This window comes from Ahaetulla prasina, chromosome 1 (assembly GCF_028640845.1).
Source record: "Ahaetulla prasina isolate Xishuangbanna chromosome 1, ASM2864084v1, whole genome shotgun sequence".
Lineage (NCBI taxonomy): Eukaryota > Metazoa > Chordata > Lepidosauria > Squamata > Colubridae > Ahaetulla > Ahaetulla prasina.
In genome coordinates, this window is record NC_080539.1 from 300,815,969 (window position 1) to 300,837,610 (window position 21,642).

The 21,642-nt window shown below is 40.2% G+C and overlaps 1 protein-coding gene across 1 annotated transcript; it reads right to left on the minus strand.

Moving 5' to 3' along the window:
* Positions 1 to 11,050: 11,050 nt before the first annotated feature.
* SYNJ2BP (synaptojanin 2 binding protein) lies at positions 11,051 to 21,642 on the minus strand. The gene is made up of 4 exons (XM_058161926.1): positions 21,429 to 21,642; positions 16,884 to 17,020; positions 15,108 to 15,203; positions 11,051 to 13,838 (listed from the first exon to the last, which is right to left on the minus strand). Exons 1-4 carry the CDS (start codon positions 21,490 to 21,492, stop codon positions 13,692 to 13,694), a joined length of 444 nt encoding a protein of 147 aa, XP_058017909.1. The 5' UTR covers positions 21,493 to 21,642; the 3' UTR covers positions 11,051 to 13,691.

Sequence of the window (21,642 nt, forward strand, 5' to 3'; positions counted from 1 at the left end):
TGGAATTTTCATCAGCTACTTACATAAAGTGCATCCATTTGACTCACCTCGCATGCATCTGATAGTTCCAGTTCATCAACAATACATTCATTTGTATTCATTTACTCATTTGCTCCAATAGAAGGGAATTTCTTTCAGGACATAAAATTTAATTCAAAGATGAAAAAGAACATTGAGTTTCCATTATTACCTTTGGAAGGAACCAAACACAAATATTCATCGTTTATTAGTTAACAGTAGCTGCATAATACCAATTCTTTATTTCCTGCATTTTGAATCAATTTTTCACAAGGCAATTTACAATATTTTGGAAAGATTAACACAATAGAAGTAACATTATAACAGCAAATAATTTCCTCAACACTGTCAAACTATTTACGCGAAAATAGTCGGGTTTACGCCAAATACCCGACCTTCGGACATTTCGTCGCGAACTCAAGACTCATCTTTTTATCCGCGCAGGGCTGGCTTAAATTGGGATTTTAATGTTTAAATTTATTAATTTTAAACGGGGTTTTCTTAGTATGGTAAATTTTAATCATTGGGCTAATTTAAAATAAGTTTTTTAAATCGTATTTTAAACTTGTATATTGTATTGTCGGTTTTATTATGCCTGTACACCGCCCTGAGTCCTTCGGGAGAAGGGCGGTATAAAAATCAAATAAAATAAATAAATAAATAAATAATAAATAAATACTAAATCTGCAGTCCTATTAATTTTCTCATTGTTCCTATCACCCATCTCCTTCCACTTATGACTGTATGACTGTAACTTTGTTGCTCTCTTGCCCAGGTAAACTGCATGAAAGCATATGGTAGGTCCAGAAGTGATTCTGCAGAGATGCAAAGACTACCTGTGAAAAAGTCCTAAAACACCATGTGCGAAATCAGTTAAATGGCTCTCTGATTTCAAAACTTTAACTAAGAGTGAGAATAACTCAGAAAATAACAAGTTTCCCTTCAGAGTTCTAGACAGTGCTTAATAACCTAAGAAAGGTGTCACAGAAAGTTGGTAAATTCAAAAATAAAATAGAATGTTCTATGTGAAACAAAGATTAGTTGTCCACTATGAATAAGTGAATATATAGGTAAGGGGAAGGCTATCTACAGTATTTATCTTGAAATTATCTATGCAAAAATTGACCAAGAACCAAATATTCAGGCTAATCAATTACCTTTAAGAGAATATTGACATTTTCATATAAACATATACTGAAAATTGAATAAAATCAATTTTAATGGGGTCTCAGTGACAGAAAATCAAATTTAAGAAGTCATTTAAGCAATAACTCACAACTGCTTTAAAGCAGTGCCAAGTTCGATACATTTTAGAAATCAGACTCCTATAAAAGTTGCTGAAAGCATTTCGATTTTTTTCTCTCATCAAAATGGCTGTGACAATCTTTCCTTAGTAGAGCCATGACAGATGAGGCTGCCCTGTCGAAGAAAAGATTGCCATGTAAAAGAAGTTTAAATGCTCTTCATTTGGATATCTGCCAAGTCTTGGATCTTTTCGTAAGGCAGCGTTTCTTAACCTTGAAAACTTTAAGATGAGTGGACCAGTGGTGGGTTGCCCCCAGTTCGCTCCGGTTCTGTAGAGCTGGTAGTAAAACTCTGCTGGCATTCAGAGAACTGGTAGTAATGGCTGGCTGGCCATGCCCCTGAACCGGTTCTCTGATCATCAGAGGTTTGTGGGTTTTTTTACTTTTAAAAGCCCCTTTTTTTCAGCCAAAAAAAAGGCTTTTAAAAGGAAAAAAACTCTCTGATGATCGCGTGGCTGAGCAGGGATCCTCAGAGGATCCTTTTAAAAACTTTTTTTCCTCTGGCCCACCCAATCCCCCCTCCTCACTTACTTAATTAAGTAAGCTTCTTTCCTTCACTTCTCCAATCAGTTGCATCAGCTGCAACTGACTATGCCTTCCTGCAATCCATGTGCCTTTGCTGGCTGAGGAACTCTGGGAGTTGAAGTCCACAAACCTGCCTAGAATCCATCTGATCAGTAAATCAGCAAAGCTGGCTGAGGAATTCTGGGAGTTGAAGTCCACAAGTCTTAAAGTTGTCAAGGTTGGAGACCCCTGATCTAGAAAGTGTGAAAAGTTTCAGGCTTTGGAATACATGGTAAATGCCTATCTGCATGTGTATATACAGGTAGTCCTCGACTTATTACCACACTTGAGCCCAACATTTATGTTGCTAAGCTAGACAATTGTTCAGTGAATTTTGTCAGAGTTTACAACCTTCGTTGGCCCAGTTGTTAAGTGAATCAAGTTAGTAATACGGTTAAGTTAGAAACACGGTTGTTAAGTGAATCTGGCTTTCACACTGACTTTGCTTGTCAGAAGGTTGCAAAAGGTGATCCCATGACCCTGAGACCACAATGAATATGAGTCAGTTTGCCAAGCATCTGAAATTTGATCATATGACCACACGGATATTGCAATGGTCATGTGAGAAATGGACATAAGTCACTTTTTTCAGTGCCATTATAACTTTGAACAGTCACTAAACTAACTGTTTGTAAGTCAAGGACTACCTGTATTGGGTGCATGTGTAAGAAAGCAGAAACATAAAAGCACTTTCTCAGGCAGTCAAAGGAGAAGCAGATGGCAATATTTGTAGACAGGTTGAAGCTGTACAAAGTCACTAACACATAAACTCCAACCATGTATTCCCGTAAATCCCATGGCATTTATTCCCTGGTAAATGGTATCTGTTGCCACCAAGGAAAGCCAAGACTGAGGCGGCCTTAGTTTTGTCAGGAGTTGGTCTACAACTAATGATGACATACTATTAGTGGATGTTGTGGCACACCTCTTTAAGTGAATAATAATGAAGCCTGCAATTAAAGCATGCAGCTGGAACTGAGAAGAACTGATTGGATTTGAATGGGAAAGCAGAATTTCTCCTTGAGTGCGCCTTGTGCTCAAACCAGCTGAAGCATCTCTAACACGGAGGAGCACAAAGGAAGAAACGGATCTTCCATGGTCTTAATAAGCTCCATCACTATTGCCCGGTCTGGTAAGTGGCTGGCATACATGGGAAATATGATGGCATTCTGGAATTTAAATATGGCAAGGCAGCCTTTGCCCGAAAGGAAAACAATCCTTTAAATGTCATTGGTTCCAGAGAGTGACAGTCTTAAATAATAAGGTCAGAGCAGATCCTCCCGACAAGAGAAACATTGCACGGGCATTTCGTTTTCTTGGCACAATATGAAAATGGTTTGTCCTTACCTTCTCTTTTGATGTTTTTCATTTTCCCATTTTAGCCCACCAACCTGGCATTTCCTGATAATCTCCCATCCAAATACTTAATTGGGTCTGGCATTCTTGGTCTTTTCCAGATCAGCCCAAGTACACTACGTGCTCTCAGCTGCAGAAATAGCTCCATCAAACTTAAGGCTGCCTCTTTAATTGAGCTTGATAAGTAATGACTTCATAAAATGCATCTTCATATTATTTTTTTTCTTCTAGGTTGTCCACATTAATTAATGGTGCATCAGGGCTAGCCTTTGGAGCAAAAGGCAAGGGCCTCAATCAGCAGAATGAGCAGATCCTTTCCCATAATACAGTAGGCCTGAGGGAGTGGGCAGAAGACTTTAAGATAATTGAGACCTCAAATGATGAAAAAACTGGATTGATTTCTGACCTGCCTGCTTTAAACTTTTGATATCGGAACTCACAAGCAAATCACTATTTAGGATACAAGTAAGAGCAGCTCTCTCAAATCCCTGAATTAATGCTTTATAAACTAATACCAAGAGTGGGCTGTAAATTAGAATGATTGCTTTCAAAAAGCCCAAAGTGGCTACCAGGATGGAAGAAAAGTTTGGATATAAAAGCACTAGAAAATGGCCAACAGGGTGGAGCAAAGTCATATATTTATTTATTTTATTTGTCAATCATATGTAAGATAACAGGTAAAAGTATAAACTTAATTTGGATACATGAAAAGAGTAAGTAAAAAAGCAATATTAGGACAGGGACAGTAGGCACACGGGTGCACATTTTTCTGTTCTTGATCCCTACCTAGTTGAGAGTTGTGTCTTCCTCAAACATATGGTGACCAAAATTTATCTTCTCCTTCCAGGAGACTTAATTTTCACCACGGTCTCAACTATGAGCAATTCATCAAAAACCATTCAACCTCTGGAAAATGAATAGCCTATTCAAACAAAAGCAATGGGAGTCCTCCCTTGGAGAAGGGAGACTTTATAACAGGGGTCTCCAACCTTGGTCCCTTTAAGACTTGTGGACTTCAACGCCCAGAGTTCCTCAGCCAGCTTTGCTGGCTGAGGGACTCTGGGAGTTTATTTATTTATTTATTTTATTTTATTTTATTTTTATACCGCCCTTCTCCCGAAGGACTCAGGGCGGTGTACAGGCATAATAAAACCGACAATATAATATACAAGTTTAAAATACAATTTAAAAAACTTATTTAAATTAGCCCAATGAATTAAAATTTACCATACTAAAACCCCGTTTAAAATTAATAAATTTAACATTAAAATCCCAATTTAAGCCAGCCCCGCGCGAATAAAAAGATGGGTCTTGAGTTCGCGACGAAATGTCCGAAGGTCAGGTATTTGGCGTAAACCCGGGGGAAGCTCGTTCCAGAGTGTGGGAGCCCCCACAGAGAAGGCCCTTCCCCTGGGGGCCGCCAGCCGACATTGTTTGGCGGACGGCACCCTGAGAAGTCCTTCTCTATGGGAGCGTACGGGTCTGTGGGAGGCGTGTGGAGTTGAGGTCCACAAGTCTTAAAGGGACCAGGGTTGGAGACTCCTGCTTTATAATACTGATGGTGATGTTTGGATACTTTGAGGGATTTTGTTTGTTTTCAGTTTCTCTTGTGTCATCCAAAAATGAAATAAGTACACCCAAATTTTATAAAAGAAACTAACTAGGAAGCAGACAGGATGATCTGGAGTCAATAGTCTCAATCCCAGAATGTCATCGTTCCGAGCAATGAACTCAAGGTGATCAAGAATCTGACAGTTTATTCAGGTTCAAGAAGCCCTTGTGGAGTACATCATATCAGCATTTAGAAAGGTGAAGCTAGCTCTAAAGGGTTCCCGCCAGTGGTGGATTTCAATTTTTTTTACTACTGGTTCTGTGGGTGTGGCTTGGTGGGTGTGGCATGGCTTGTGGGTGTGGCTTGGTGAGCATAGCCGGGGAAGGATACTGTAAAATCTCCATTTCCTCCCGATCAGCTGGGACTTGGGAGGCAGAGAATAGATGTGGGTGGGGCCAGTCAGAATTTTTATTACCAGTTCTCCGAACTACTCATAATTTCCGCTGCTGGTTCTCCAGAACTGGTCAGAACCTGCTGAAACCCACCTCTGGTTCCTGCGCTTATGGATAGTTAAAAGAATAGAAATCCCCCCCGTCTTTTTGATCACATGGACCAATCAATTCAGCCACAGGTTCCTGCTCAGCTCCAACAGAGTCTGTTGACATGGCCTTGGTTCACATGCCAAGATGTTTTGACTAGCAGCTGAGCCACCACATTCCTAAGTTTCCCCATCCCTGCCCCCATGAATGGCAACCAAGAAACAAAGTAGGAGAAAGAATGGTTTCAGCTGAAGTCATTTTGCAAGTTGATTACAAAGGCTGGAGCACTTAAACGTTCATATGAAAAAGTGTACTTATACTCAACTGAAGAATTACTAGATTCTGAACCCCTCCCCCAATTACTTAACTTTAACATGGGGAGGGAGAGGACTCTAAGGTTCATTCTGTAATTCTGTACAATATGCTTTTTCTGAACCTACTAAAGTTACTGCTGCCAGTACAATATTGTAGTTTATTGAGGCCACTTTAGCAGATAAAGCAAAAAATAAAAGAGTAGCTGGTGCAATCCCCTGTACTAAACACTATTCCGTTGCTATATTGATTGCCATTTGGATGCTATAATATGTCTGAAAAGCTTACAGCTCTAAATGATCATCACAAATTAGGGTAAGAAATGGTTTAGCCTTCTCTGCAGGCTGCAAAATTTAATCTAAGTTTTCAAACGACTGTTTTAAGCCGCAGCCCTGGTTCTTTGCCTTAGGTTTACTGAACCTCTTCTATGAGAATTCACTGTTCTTTGAAATAGAGGCATGGCCTGTTTTCATTTAGCTTCATCCATTCCCATTTCACTGCAGCTGCATTGCAGTAAGAGCGATGGGACATATTTACTGCAAGTGTCTTCATGGTAAAAGGAAGAAGAGATTTCAACAGCAGAGACCTGGATTCCTTCAAAAAAAAATTTTTTTAGGCAATAAAAATATTTATTTGTATACAGTTCAGTGGTGGGTTGCCCCCGGTTCAGACCGGGTCTTGCGAACCGGTAGTAAAACCTGGGGGGGGAGGCTCCGCCCACTGACCCTGTCATCAGGAAGCTTCTGTGCATGCGCAGAAGCAAGCATGTGCGTGCAAACCCACTGCAAACCGGTAGTAAAGGTAAGTAGAACCCACCCCTGATACAGGTCTCATTTTCTCATTGCCAATCATTCATTTACCCACTTATTTAATCCAGACTCCCAACTATGCTCTCTTACCCAAAACTAGAGAATTAAAAAAAAAGAAAAAATCCAAAGGGACATCTTTGATTACTTCCTATATGTTTATGTCTGGTGCAAGGGAGAAAATCCAAAATATACTGTAGAACAATTTTATTTACTCTACTCTTTCTCATATCTGATGCTAGAGGAAAAATGTACAATCAGGAAACAAATTTTCTGTCTTCTCTTGTTTCCAGACCTTTCTGAAAGCGTGCACGAGTTTTGTTCCCTATGCGCATCCGTAGGCATAGGGAACTCACAAGATTAGTTTTTCTTGCCATGTACATGTATACATCCGAACTAGACTGCGTTGTTTCTCTGTGCCATATAATCTATGTGAGCATATGCATAATTTTGTATTTTATTTATTTATTTTGTCACGTTTATGTAATGTATGCTGGAGGTGGTGACCCTTTGAGAGCTGTATGCAATGAAATTTCACTTTAATGTATGTCAATTAGTGTGCATTCAAAGTGACCATAAAGTTGTTCTAGGTTCTAAGAGTTTTGGATTTTGGATACTTAAATATTCATGTGTTTTGAAAGCGAGATAAATTTCAGTTCCTGTTATGCCTGTTTTGGCTGAAAGGGAAGCAGGAAGGTGAAGGTGAAGAATCTTGTCAGCTCCCAGTGAAAACTATTGTGGCCTAGATCAGAGTGGCAAATTTTCTGATGGCCTGAGTGTTGCGAGCATGAAGCAATCTGAATAAGTATAACAGAGCAGAGCTAAGATTTTTGTGGGTTTGGGACTGGAGCATTTGGCAGAGATTCTTACTTTTAAGTGTATTTGAGGAGTTGCGTTTCACTGTTCATATACTTCCTCAAAATGGTAGGGAATATTTTTTTAATACAAGTAGTCCTCAACCTACAACCACAATTGAGCCCAAAATTTCTGTGGCTAGGTGAGACATTTGTTAAGTGAGTTTTGTTCCACTTTACGATATATGTTGCCACAGTGGATAAGTGAATCACAGCAGTTAATAACATGATTGTTAAGTGAATCGGGCTTCCCCACTGTTTTGTCAGAAGGTCGCAAAAGATGATCACATGATCCCGAGACACTGCAACTGTCATAAATATGAGCTAGTCGCCAAACGGCCAAATTTTAATCTTGTGACCATGAGGATCCTGCAATGCTCACGTGAAAAATGGTCATGTCACTTTTTCAGTGCCGTCGTAACTTCAGTCACTAAATGAAAAGGCTGTATGTTGAGGATGAGAAAGAGCCACAGTAATGCAGTGCTTAGAATACAATACTGCGAGCTACCACTGCTGATCACCGGCTGCCAGCAGTTTGGCAGTTCAAACCTCACCAGGCTCAAGGTTGACTCAAGCCTTCCATCCTTCCGAAGTCGGTAAATTGAGGAGCCCGATTGTTGGAGGCAATATGTCGATTCTGTAAACTGCTTAGAGAGGGCTGTAAAAGCACTGTGAAGCGGTATATAAGTCTAAGTGCTATTGCTATTACCTTGATGTTGATTTTGAAGAAAACTCCGAGGACCAAAACAGGGAGCTGCATCAGATAGGAGATGGTTTTCACTTCATCAGCTTCTGAAAGTTTTTTACATGCCCAGAATAAAAAGCAAATCTGAGAAATATTATTGGGGGAGGGGGGGAGGGACTGGCAACTAATGGGCATTGTGAAAAGGCTCCTCAATACCTTATATTTGATGAGATCTATATATTTTTTTAGATTATGCCTAGTGGGCAGAATTAAGATTGGAAACATTGTCCTCTAACTTCTTGTTCCCCACCTATCTTTCACAGATAATTCCTGATTTAATTTTGTCTTCCCAATAAGCTGTCCGCCAGCTATTTTGAACTCCAATAGTAATCATCCCCAAACAGCACAATCTCGTTGGCTGGGCCCTGATTCTGTCAAGTACTTAGCAAACCTGGATTGGTCTTCATGCTCCAAGAGATCTTGGAGGCTTTTAGTCCAACCCTCTGCTCAGGCAGGAAACCCTATACCCATGATGGCAAACCTATGGCACACATGCCTGAAGGGGCCCGTGGAGCTATGTCACCTGGCACGCATAATGTTGCCCGTTCCTCTTCTGGGTTTCTGGCATACATGCGCAGGTGACAATCAACTGGCCTTTTTGCATGCAGCAGTGCCAGAAACTGGAAGAGCTGGTCTTCTGTTTTCCTGCGTGAGCATGTTATTTGTTTAGACCAAACTGTTGTGACAAATATATTTTGTTACTAATACAACATGTTTTGTCCATAGGCAAAAGTCCCCTTTTTGCCAAACAAGTTCAGCAGCCTACCAGTTCCCACTATCGAGCTGAAACATTTGGGACCCAGCACAAAACGGTGCAATGTATCACCGTCCTTCAGGTGAATGTTTCGTTCAAGAGCCAGAACTTTTTGTCTGCAGGGAACTCTAAGCTGGAAGAGACTGAACTGAAACGTTCACAGTAGAAGGACTGAGAAAAACCTTTGCCCATTAAAATTTTCAATTCGAAAAGCTGCGGCAATTTCAGCTCCTAACTTCCTTAGTCTGCACTTGTCCATCGCCACTTTATTCTCTAATCTTCAGCATTGTTGGAAAATGAGTAAGGCCCCACCTTAAAATTGATCCCAGATTATCAAACTATTGGATGGGCAACACGGCACAGTATTGATTCTGAAGTAGAATCCTTGCTTTCAGCAAGGATAAAGAATTTCACAAATACATATGTGCGTATTTTACAAGTATGACCAAACCATCACCACCCTCAAAAAAAACCTGCTTGGAGATGCAACTCCACTTCCCAATCCTAAATACGGTAAAAAAAAAAATTTTATTTTTTTATTTACATTTATATCCCGCCCTTCTCCGAAGACTCAGGGCGGCAAACAGTGTGTAAGGCAATAGTCTCATTCTATTTGTATATTTACAAAGTCAACTTATTGCCCCCCCAACAATCTGGGTCCTCATTTTACCTACCTTATAAAGGATGGAAGGCTGAGTCAACTTCGGGCCGGGCTTGAACCTGCAGTAATTGCAGGCTACTGTGTTCTAATAACAGGCTTCTAACAGCCTGAGCTATTACGGCCCCCTGAGCTATTACGGCCAATAATGCCGATAATTTCATTTATTTCAATAGAATTTTCTTCCAAACATTTGCTGGAATTTCAGAGATTATTACAGGATCCTAGGTTTATGAATTACAAAATATTTTTCCCATCATTACATAAAAGTAAAAATTCACTGCTCATTTTTTTGCCTATACCAGACTTTTCTGATGAATGTGTAGCACATTTAATATCTGAACTGCAGAATGAGAGCCTCTAACAATTCCTGGGTTCTGGTCTTTTTGCCCGTCAATCTTCAAACTTGCATTTGCTTTCTTGAGTTCCAATCAAACAAGTGCTTTCAAAAAGGAATCTGCTTTTCAAGAGGTATTTGTGTGTGTGTGTGTGAGTGAGTGAAAATTCACAGCAACGAACTGGTTTGGCAAAACCAATCCTGGGTACAAAGTGTTTTATATGAAAAGCAGATTCAATGAACGATGGGACTGAAATACTTGGAAATCAATTCATTCACCAGACACTCTACATGTGAACAGGATTCTACTAAAGGAGCCAATTTCAGAATGATTCAAGGTAATTGGAATCTAAGACAGCTAAAGGACAGGATCTACTAAGCAAGAATTTAAAAAAAAACACGTCAGCATCGCAGCTGCTCCTATTGGTGGAATCAGTCCCAAAATCTTTTGATTTAATCCTTAACATAGGAGAAACATTGGCGGTTGTTATCTAGCAAGCAATAACGGTGAAAGAAAGCATGAACCATTTGAACGTCAAGTACAAAGTTGCGTACTTGGCGGGAGGGGAGTTGGTGCAACTTGGAGAGCAGAAAAGGAAAGTGTACAAGTACCTACGCATGTTTTCATATATAAGTGGCTAGTGTAGGATTTGTAAATCTGGAGACGTTTGGAGGGTTTCTTAAAATGTTTTTCTTAGGAGTGTGATGTCCATCTGGCTACTGAAACTTTTTTGTGGGGAGCCGATTTCTGTGGATAGACAGAGGAAAATTATTTGACCTCTGAATTTTGGCAGGATGTTTGGAGGGTTAGGCTAGAAAGGAAATTTACAATTTACACATGACTTGAACATTGCACATCTGTACATTGTGAGAACTGCAGTTTTTTTTTTTCACAACCAGAGCAGGGACCTGGGAATTTTACATTCAGCAAAGCTAAGGCAATATAACTAGAAAGCATGATGTCCTTCTGCAAACAGAAATTCAGAAACAAGTTCCAAAGAAAAATCCAAGTGCAAAAATATCTCAAATGCCACACACACACAATTCATTTCTCGTATTTTAGACTTCTGGCTACCATGGGAATTTACAGTGCATCTCCCATGTTGAAGAATATAATGCTGCCTAATATATTGGCTTTTTCTCCCCACATCTTATGGGGAAAAGCAAGAAAATTCCACAAAATTATACTGTAGAGGAAAAGCAGGTGAAAAATGCAGAAATTAGGCAGAAAAACTCTCCACTCTACAAAGGAACATTTGATAATGGTTTTATTGTAATAACATTTAGTCAGAAAGCTCTACCCGAATGTGATGCTTTGTGGACAGCACTTGAAGTCAGTAAAATTCTGTGACCGTAACCAAATTAGTTTGACCTAATAAATATAGGTAGTCACTGACTTACAAGTATTTGTTTAGTGACCACTTGAAGTGATAACAGCACTGAAAAAAGTCACTTACGACCGATCATCACACTTTACAATTGTTATAGCATCCCAGGGGACACATGATTTCTATTTGCAACCTCCTCTCGCTTCCGATAAGCAAAGTCAAAGAAGGAAGTCAAGTTTGCTTAAGGGTGATTCACTTAAATGTGGCAAAAAAAAAAAAGGTTGTAAAATCAGACATGACTCACTTAAGAACACCTTGGTAACAGACATTCCGATCCCTATTGTAAGGGAACATAAATCGAGGATTATCTGTATCACAGAAGAGCCACAATACTATAATACTTCCTTGCACACGAACCGTCTCTGTTATCAGAGTTCCCAGTTTGCATGTGTCCACAAAATTATACTCTTGCGATTGTACCATACTTGTGGAAATTGCCTTTTCAGTCATAATAATCCTAATAATCCCCCCCCCCCCCAAATTGGAGAGGTTTCACTGGTGTGGCCAGGTCCTCATTACTGGAATAGGGTTCCCAATAAGGAATGACTATTTTCTATCTCAGGAAAGGCTGGGCACATTCCAGGTAAATATAACTGGAGGAAGGACAGGCTCCTTTCACTGTGCTAAAGGGATAGAAAGGGGAAAATACAATAGGCACACACCAGCATATCTCAAGTATTCTCTTGTATAGAAATATTAGAAATTTTAAAAGTTGGGAAAAAAACAAAACCCATTCAGCACAGATTAAAGTTTCAAGAAGTACTGCACATACATTTTTTGGCATTATGCGTTTCTCATACATCAATTTTCTTTGCAAAGTACAAAAACAGTTTCCGTTTCAAAAATAAAATTAACGATACTTTAAGGCAGGGGTCTCCAACCTTGGCAACTTTAAGACTTGTGGACTTCAACTCCCAGAATTCCTCAGCCAGCTTTGCTGGCTGAGGGATTCCGGGAGTTGAAGTCCACAAGTCTTAAAAGTTGCCAAGGTTGGAGACCCCTGCTTTAAGGAGTTTAAATCATTCACCTCTATGATACAGTCAACAAACAAGGGTTTGCCATCTAGAAAGTGAAGGCATTGTAGCTTTGCTTTCAAGCACCTTGTCATCATTTCACAGACTTTGGGTTTATATAAACACTGCTGCCTTGTTGCATGGCTGGAGAATTCCATAGGTGTAGTTCACACTCTCCAAACAAAACACAACAAAACAAAACAGCTATCATGAACACATATTGCTTTTCACTGGAAAGAGCTATCTGGCACTTTAGCAATTTAAGAAAAAAAATATGTTTGACTACCCAACCTGAAACAAGTTATGTGGAAGGAAACTCTGCAAGGGTCTACTTTCCAATGACAGTTTTCAACCCACAGATAAAAGCAATGCATTCTACCCAATTGTTCAAAATAAACCATCCATTGTACACAATACTTGAAATTATCTATTCTTAGAGAGTCGAAAGGGACAACGCATCATCTTTCCATGTTCAGGTTTGAGGAAATGTTCTGTCTTTTCAGCTAGAGAACCACTACAAAAATACAATTATGTTGAGCCATAATTTAAATCAGAGGTCTTCAAACTTGGCCGCTTTAAGACTTGTGGACTTCAACTCCCAGAATTCTGGAGAATTCTAGGAGTTGAAGTCCACAAGTCTTAAAGCGGCCAAGTTTGAAGACTTCTGATTTAAATAATATTTAGCCTGCCCTGCCAAAATATTCTACTCGTTAACAAAAGATGTTTTCATTATCACTTTCATCTCTCATTATTACGGACAATATTCTTCTGAGAAAACATAGGGCGGGAACAAAGATAAATCTGTATTTTTTTTAAAAAATCCAATACCTTTTTCAATTTCACACTCGATTCTGAATTGCAATCTACAATATTCCTTCTGATCAGGAAAACCTGCTTTTTTGCATTTTCAAGGACATTTCGCTCCACCCGAGACCCAATCCTCCCCACATCAAAGCATAACTATGCTGCAATTGCTCCGGAAGTTTCCTTCATGTTTCAAAAGCAGTTTCGCAAGTGGCAAAACAGATACCTTGTCTTATCACATCTGTCAGGGGACACAACGTACATGCTCTGCCCCATTGCTTAGCTACAGGTGGGGAAAAAAATTTGAGCAGAGGAAAACTTGCATGATAAAAAAATAAATCAGAAAAGACCGGACCAATTTTCTTCAGGGCCAGTGGAGTCAGATTGTCCAGCTCATCAGTTTTCAGGTTCTAAGTGTATGAAATTTGAAACTCCTTAAAGGAGCCAAAATGTTTAGTGTTTTCCAGCCTTTCCCAAAGTGATACCCGCCAGGTTGGAAATAATGGGCGTTGTAATCCAACACCTTCTGAAAGGCACCAAGTTGGGGAAGGCTGCAGTGACCAATGATTCTCTATTACTCCTCTCCCTGTGTCAGTCCAGAGTAAGATTGCTGATTTCTTCTGTTTAAATTATTTTACAGATATATAGGTTTTCCTAGACACCAAGATCTTTGGAAAATGATGCTCATCACACCCTCTGTCGATATCTAAGGAAGGCCCATACTAGAGCTGCTGCTGCTGCTGCTATGGCCAGCCCTGGAACCAAAATCATAGCCAAAGGAACGCCTCCCGGATCTCCATCTCCTCGGCTTGAGGGACCATTCTGGGGCAGTAGCTGCAATCAGGAGGAGAGGAAAGACATTAGCAGTTGAATCAAAGGAGGAGATGATTCAACTTTGTAAGGAAATTTAGAAAATCAAGGACGACTCATTTTCTTCAAGCTGGCAAAATTGAAACTTCTTTTCCGAGGACATATTCAGCCAAGCTACTTTTGAAAGCTAGTGCATGTCCTATAGAGATATTGTAAGTGGGATTCCCATGTTATATTTGAGAAAAAGACGGAGGCCTTTAGGGAATTACGTTTCACTTTTGCTTTATGGAAAACTTAAAAAGATCTCCACCCAATCTATTGAGGAAGCTCTAGCTGCCATTTTGATCAATCATTTCCATTTTCAATCACACCAAAACAAGCAGGCAAACAAAATGTGTTGCAATCTTTGAACAGAATCAAATAAAACTCTACTACGTGCAGTAACAGACTATATAATCTCTCTCTCTCTCCCTCTCCCTCTCCCTCTCTCTCTCTCTCTCTCCTGAAAAAAATTCCAGTAAAACAATAGGGCAGTCTAGGCAGTTGCTAATTCAAAAGCTAGCTATCTTTCTTTCTCTCAACATTAATCAAGATTTTGGAGATTTTGCTATGGCACACTGTTATAGATACTCCACAACATTTTGCCACTTGGTAGATTACTTTAAGGACTCCATTTGCTATACATAAAATATATCAAAATGCCCAGGGAAACTTTACATTACATAACACATATACAAGTGTACATCAGCTTCCCTAGACTGCTCTTGTTCAGATGTGTGGGACTACAAAAGTTATCTGTATTCCCAACACATCTGAAGAGCGTTACACGACTGGGGAGATCTGACACATGCTGCTCACATTCAACTTCTGCTACTTATCTGTTACCTTTCTCCCTAGTTTCTCTTCTCTACCTCTTGCCAAACTTATAAGTATCCTAATTTATCCACACTCTGGATTTTACTTGGAGGGGCTATATGGCAGCAGCAACAGCTTAAAAAACAGAACTTTTTCCCAGCATGGTGCTTTTCTTATATGATACACTGCAACTCCCCAAATCTCTCAGTCATTTCGCCTTGAGGATGGGAAAAATAGTAGTAGCTTGTTCATCACATCTGGACGCCACCAACTTAGAAAACAGTGGTTTATAATAGAGATGTTCAGAATCAATGTTTATGTTCCTCATCCAAATCATGCCAATCCACCTTTCTGGTGTAGCTTGGGATTTTCCTAAATTCTTTGAAGCACTTTGGGGAACTTCTACCAAGCAAAAACTAAAGAAGAGGGCCTACATACCCTGTGCTGGACCTTTAATGATACATTGTCACCAGCTGTCCTGAAAAGTTCCACAACATTCTTGTGTAGCATGTTCTTCAACTCCTTATCATTAACCTGGAAAAAAAACACATGTAAAGCCAATTAGGTACTCACCACAAAACTGCCTGGATCCAAACCATCACTAAAGAACAAAAGCCTAATTAGAATGAGTAATTCTACTCCATTAGTTAGAATACAATAATTAGTACAGACCATTTAAGTAATCAGTTCCAAGTGTTTTAAGAGCTCCAGTTTTTTCCTTATATTTTCATTAACTGCTAGCATTCTGAATATATTCTGTACATAGAACAGCGTACAGCATAAACCAGAACTATACCTAAGTCAGTGATGGCTAACCTTTTTGCCATCACGTGCCAAAAGCGGGGAGAGTGCGGGGGTGGGGTCGCACGTGTGTGTGTGCCCACACCCATAATTCTATGTGCCCCGCCCACCCATGCATGCGCGCATGACCCCCCCCCCACGCTTTCCCCACTTTTGGCACATGATGGCATGGTGGGCCTGGTAGGCCCGTTTTTTACTCTCCCCAGGCTCCAGAGCTTCTCTAGGAGTCTGGGGAGGACAAAAACAGCCCTCCCCACCCGCTCAGAGGCCCTCCGGAAGTCCCACAGGAAGTTGGGAAACGGGCCATTTCTGGCCCTCAGGGGGTGGGGAAGGCCGTTTTCACCCTCCCCAGGCTCCTAGAGAGGCTCTGGAGCCTGGTGAGAGCAAAAAATTGGCCTTCCCCACTCCCCCAGGCCCTCTGGAGACAGGAAACAGCCTGTTTCCCTACTTCTGAGTGGCCCAGAAGGCCCGAAAATCAGCTGGCCAATGTGCGCATGCGTGCCAGAGCTGAGCTCGCATGCCCACTGATATAGCTCCATGTGCCACCTGTGGCACGTGTGCCATAGATTCTCCATCAAGGACCTAAGTATTTAAGAGCATGAGCTAGTATGCTGGGAGCTGACGTCCACACATTTTAAAGTCACTAAGGTTGAGAAACACTATTCTATGCAGTTGGGGTTGAGGCAAACTCATATTGTGGCTGTGTTAAAGCCTGCCGAGATGTTGTTAAGTGCTGCTTTCTTCATTATTCCAGTCATGCTAATATTAGTTAGAAAAGACCCGTATTAGATTGGGGAAATCTACATACCGTATTTTTTGGAGTATAAGATGCACAAAAAAGAGGGTGAAAATCTGGGTGCGTGTTATACTCCAAATGTAGCGCTGCCCAGCTTCTCAAACGGAGGTTTCAGAGGCGGAAAAAAGCATCAGAAACGAAGCTTCAGAAAAGAAGCCCCCAAACAGAGCTTCGGAAAAAAAGCCCCCAAACAGAACTTCAGAGGCTTTTTTCTGAAGCTCTGTTTCAGAGGCTTTCAGAGGCAGAAAAAAAGCAAAAAAAAAAGCAAGGCACGGAGCTCATAACCAAGGAACCTGTTGCGAAAATTCACCTCTGGGAACAGCTGATTGGGAGTATTCCGGGAGGCCAATCCACCTGCCAATCAGCTTTTTTCTTATTTTCCTTCCCAAAAACTAAGATGCGTTTTATACTCCAGTGCGTTTTATACTCTGAAAAATGCGGTATATGTGACATATCAATAAAATTTTAGTCTTGAGTTTTCAAACAGCTTAGTGATACAGATTGGATGGGTTTACAGAAACAGCTAGTATTGTGAAGAGATTGTAAATGTTTCTACATCATTCTCTGCCCCCCTCCCCGTCAGGAAAAATTTCACAGGACAGAATTAAAGTATTTACTGCTAAAATCTTGTCTCCTTCCTGAAGGCGGCCATCAAGTGCAGCAGCTCCATTTTCTTTGATCCGGCTAACGTAGATGCCGCTATCATTGGCAATATACTGCTGATCAGTCCCGCCAACAATATTAAATCCCAAGCCTAAGAAAAAGATCAAAAAGAAATTTTTTTTAAAAAAATGAGATCACTCCCCAGCCTAAAACTAGCAAGGAAGAAAAAACTCAGAACAATGAAAACTATTCCTTTCAATTGTAATACAACTTCTTGAACCAAAGTAAACAGCAATTGGCAATTATACATATTTGGTTTTTATTTTCAATACTGGTAATTTTCATTAGCAACAGGGCACTGTCTGGATGGCAGCATTCAGCATGCCCTGGCTGATCCTGCAGGCTTAATTATTTTTTTTTGCATTTATATCCCGCCCTTCTCCGAAGACTCAGGGCGGCTTACACTATGTCAAGCAATAGTCTTCATCCATTTGTATACTATATACAAAGTCAACTTATTGCCCCCCAACAATCTGGGTCCTCATTTTACCTACCTTATAAAGGATGGAAGGCTGAGTCAACCTTGGGCCTGGTGGGACTTGAACCTGCAATATTGCAAGCAGTTGCTGTTAATAACAGGCTGCATTAGCCTGTTGCACCACCAGAGGCGTTGGACCCCTTGATATTCAGTTATAGGCTACATTGGGAACGTTTTGTTTTTTTTAAAAAAAAGTCAACATAGCTTTTGTGCCATTGTGCAAAAAAAATATACTGGCTTGCCTATGTAACTACTGGGAGTCAACCTAAGGGTGTTTTTACTTTACTTGTTTCTTCATAGATTTAAGGAATGCCAATTCCAGCCAGCTGAGGACATATTCAGTTAATTTCTTGGTTGCTTCAGATACAAGTTGTGTGCCATTTATCTGATTTAACTTTAGTAAACTAATAAAATGGCTATAAAAATGTAAAGCTTTGGAAAAATACTTTTCACCTAATGAATATTACATTATGGTTACACATAATTTTTGTTTGGTTTGGTTTTCATATTTGTGATTTTAATATTTTTTTATTGTACATTGATGATATTTTATCTTTTGGTTATGAGCTGCCCAGAGTTTGATACAAGATGGGCAGATATATATTTTGCAATAGTGGCGAATATCTGTAGCTCGGGTGTAGGATGAGAGTGAAGGTTCATTCTCCTAAGCTTGTGGGTTGGTTTCAAAACGTTTCATTACCAGGCTAGGTAAAGTCTTGATGTCAGTTTCAGAGTTGTTGTTTTTTTTGTTTACTAGGGCCTCAGGTGTGGGTGTGTCAAGTGAGGATCTTGTGATGGGTCAGCTGTGCATCATCAGTGAGTCTTGTGATGGGTCTGTTATATGTCTTAAAGAAATAGATCTCTAAAGGCAATGGATACACAAGGTAGAGATGACCAAAGAATGCAGCAATGATGTACTTCCAACAGCCTTGTGAAGAAGGAAAGAGGAGTCATACAGGTAGAAGATATTTGTCCCAAGTAAAAATTGTTAAATGATGTCATATTATTGGGAGTAAAAACAAAGTCTACCCATTTTTGCCTACTATACAGCTAGAAAAATTGGGAACAATAAGGTTGAATTCAGTAGAGAGAAATCATGTTTCTGCCATCCCAGAATAAACATTCACTTTTAAGACTGCAAAACATCAGGTATTCTTTCTACCTGGTCACAATGGATTAAAATTTACATTCTTGCATACCTTTAATCTAAGAAATGCTTTAATCTGGGGCAGGAGTATCAAATGATATCCCCTTTCTTTGAGATGAGATATACAATTGTCACTCACTTCTCTTTCTCCTCCCCCCAATTTCACTGCTTTATTAACTTCATAACCAAAACAATATTCAGCATATATAGACTTCTAACACATACTGAATTAAAAGAGATTAAGATAATCATAAAAACACATGCAGGCATGAAGGCCCTCATTTACACATTATAAGGCACATATTTATTTCCTGACTAGGATCTGACTAATGCTTGATATTCCACTAGGTGTCACTAATGTCCAGTAGGACCTTCATGTACTTCTATTTTTATATTATAGCTTGCACTTTTAGGATTTTGTTATTTAGTGGCTACCTTTAAAAAAAACCCCATGAATTCTACTACAGTAAATGGAATGTTGATATTAAACTTTGCAATTTTGGAAATGCAAGGATTGGAATGTAGGCTATATATTTAATATAAACATAAATACTGTCATCCTATAGTTTAATACAGAATAAATGAATCAAATTACCCAGACTGCATACTAACAAACCAGCAAAAGCACAAAATTAAAAACTACAGTAACTCAATAATTAATGGTTGGGTTTCCCTTGCAGGTGCTTCTGATCCAAACAAGGATTAAACTAATTTTTTTTAAAAAAATGTTTGCCCTTTAATTACAGGATATAATCCCAAGAATGCCTTTATTTCTTCTCTTGCCAAATCACTTCTTTTAACAAAGAAACCTAGAGTGATCCATTTGGACCATAGACTATTCCCTAGGTAACACAGTGTTAATGAGATCGCAGGGAGAATTTTACTGTTGACTTCAAAATGTGCAAATAGTAATAATATCAAACTTTTTATTGTAAAGCAGTAAACTATAGCATAAGCCATCAGACACAAACTTTTTTTAAAAAACTAAATCTGAATAGATTAAGCATCACATATATTCACGTCAAACCTCTGTACATACAGAGAAAAATAAGTGGTTTTTTTCCTACAATTAAAGACACATTTTTGCTCCAATAAACTTTGAATAGGGCAGACAGGAATCATCTGTTTTTCATGAGAATCATACATAAGTAGAGTATGAGTAAGAAAATCACTTTAAGAAATACCCAAACAACTGTGAAACGGAGTTGAGCTCAGAACAAGTCTAGGATACTATCCTATAAACTGTTCTCACTGGTCAAGTTAATTGAAGCTTCCGAGAGGATGGTAATTTTGCAACATTTGGAAGATCACTAATTGTTCTGCCTTAAACCAGTCCAGCTTGACTCTTGTTGTAATCTCCACTGTGAAAATCAGATTATAGGCTGAAATTCAGATAAAATTCTCTCTCCCACATTTTCTGCATAACCAGCATCTCCCAACCTTCCATTTCCCTTTATAGTGTAAATCCTGTATGCCTACTTTGCAGTAGGCATACTCCAAGTTTAATGGGAACTGAAGAACCTTCTTGGATGAGAAGCAAAATGTCTTCAAGGACAAACAAGAAAGTCAAGTTGCTTCTTGAAAAAGCACCTTTGGGACAATCATGACCTGGATGATTGAGAATCACCATAGACATATTTAATAGGAGTTGTCTATGGACATTCTCAGTTATCTAGGTTGTCCCAAAGGTGCTTTTTCAAAAGGCAACTGTTTTTCCTTGAAGACGTTTCACTTCTCATCTAAGAAGCTTCTTCAGTTCTGACTGAATGGTGCAGGATGGACGGATTTATATTTATATAGTGTGCAGCAGCAGCCAAAAAAGCCAATGCAAACCTAAGTTGCATTAGTGAGGTACTAATACCACTCTATAAAGCCTTAGTAAGACCACATCTAGAGTACTGCATGCAGTTTTGGTCACCACACTATAAAAAAGATGTTGAAACTCTAGAAATAGTGCAGAGAAGAGCAACAAAGATGATTAGGGGACTGGAGGCTAAAACATATGAAGAACAGTTACAGGAACTAGGCATCAGGGGAGAAAGGATAGCAGTATTCCAATACTTGAGGGGCTGTCACAGAGAGGAGGGGGTCAACCTATTTTCCAAAGCACCTGAAGGACAGACAAGGACTAATGGGTGGAAACTGATCAAGGAGAGATTCAACCTGGAAATAAGGAGAATTTTTCTGACAGTGGGAACAATCAACCAATGGAACAGCTTTCCTTTGGAAGTTGTGGGAGCTTCATCACTGGAGACTTTCAAGAAGAGACTGGACTACCATCTGTCAGAAATGGGGTAGGGTCTCCAGCGGGGGTGGGTGGGGCGGTTGGACTAGAGGACCTACAAGGTCCCTTCCAACTCTTTTATTCTGTTCTATATTTCTTGCAGTTTAATAGTTTTATATTTCTTGCAGTTTAATAGGCGTTCCATACAGCCTACCTAAAAGGTCCTATATTTTTGGATCAACTTTCAGATACACACAAAAAAACAAAACCCAAAACCCCACCCTCAGAATTCAGTTTCAAGAGAAACCTGTTCTTGGAAGATTAAAAAGTCTTTAAAAGCAATCCTGCAGCGCTTTCCTGTGCCGAGGATCCGATGCAGTCCTGAGAGCCAAAGGGCCTTTCGGGAACAAAAGGGCCAAAGGACGAGGGAGAGGAGCTGCTTCTAAGCGGCGTGGCTTCCCCGGGACCCTCCTTCGTAATATCGGGGTTTCCCCCTTCCCCGCCACGACAAAACCCAGCCTGGCGCTCGCCTGCCCCAGAGCCTAGCCGCAGCTGGAGCGCCCGGAGGCGAGAACAGTTGCTTTAGCCAAAGGCGGCGGGGGAAGCTCCCGGGGTTGCCCCCCCACCCCACCCCCGGTGGATTTTTATACCTGAAGGTCCTCGGGAGAGATGGATCACTTCCTCCGACAGCAGATAGTCCACCCCTCCGTTCATGCTGCGCTCTCCTGCGGAGTCTCTGCTCGGCGCCACCTCGCTCCGCCAAGCGTGCGCTTGAAGGTGAACCCAACCAAGCCAAAGTCGAGGAGGAGGAGGAGGTGGCTAGAGCGGCGGCACGGCGGCCGCGGCACTTTCACTTTCATCAGC

Excerpts from the sequence above, each read along its gene's own strand:
- SYNJ2BP (XM_058161926.1), bottom strand. The coding sequence starts at position 21,492 with ATGAACGGAGGGGTGGACTATCTGCTGTCGGAGGAAGTGATCCATCTC. Across the intron at positions 17,021-21,428 it reads TCTCTCCCGAGGACCTTCAG|GCTTGGGATTTAATATTGTT; the intron begins GTATAAAAATCC and ends TCTTTTTCTTAG. Across the intron at positions 15,204-16,883 it reads AAGGAGACAAGATTTTAGCA|GTTAATGATAAGGAGTTGAA; the intron begins GTAAATACTTTA and ends TTTTTTTTCCAG.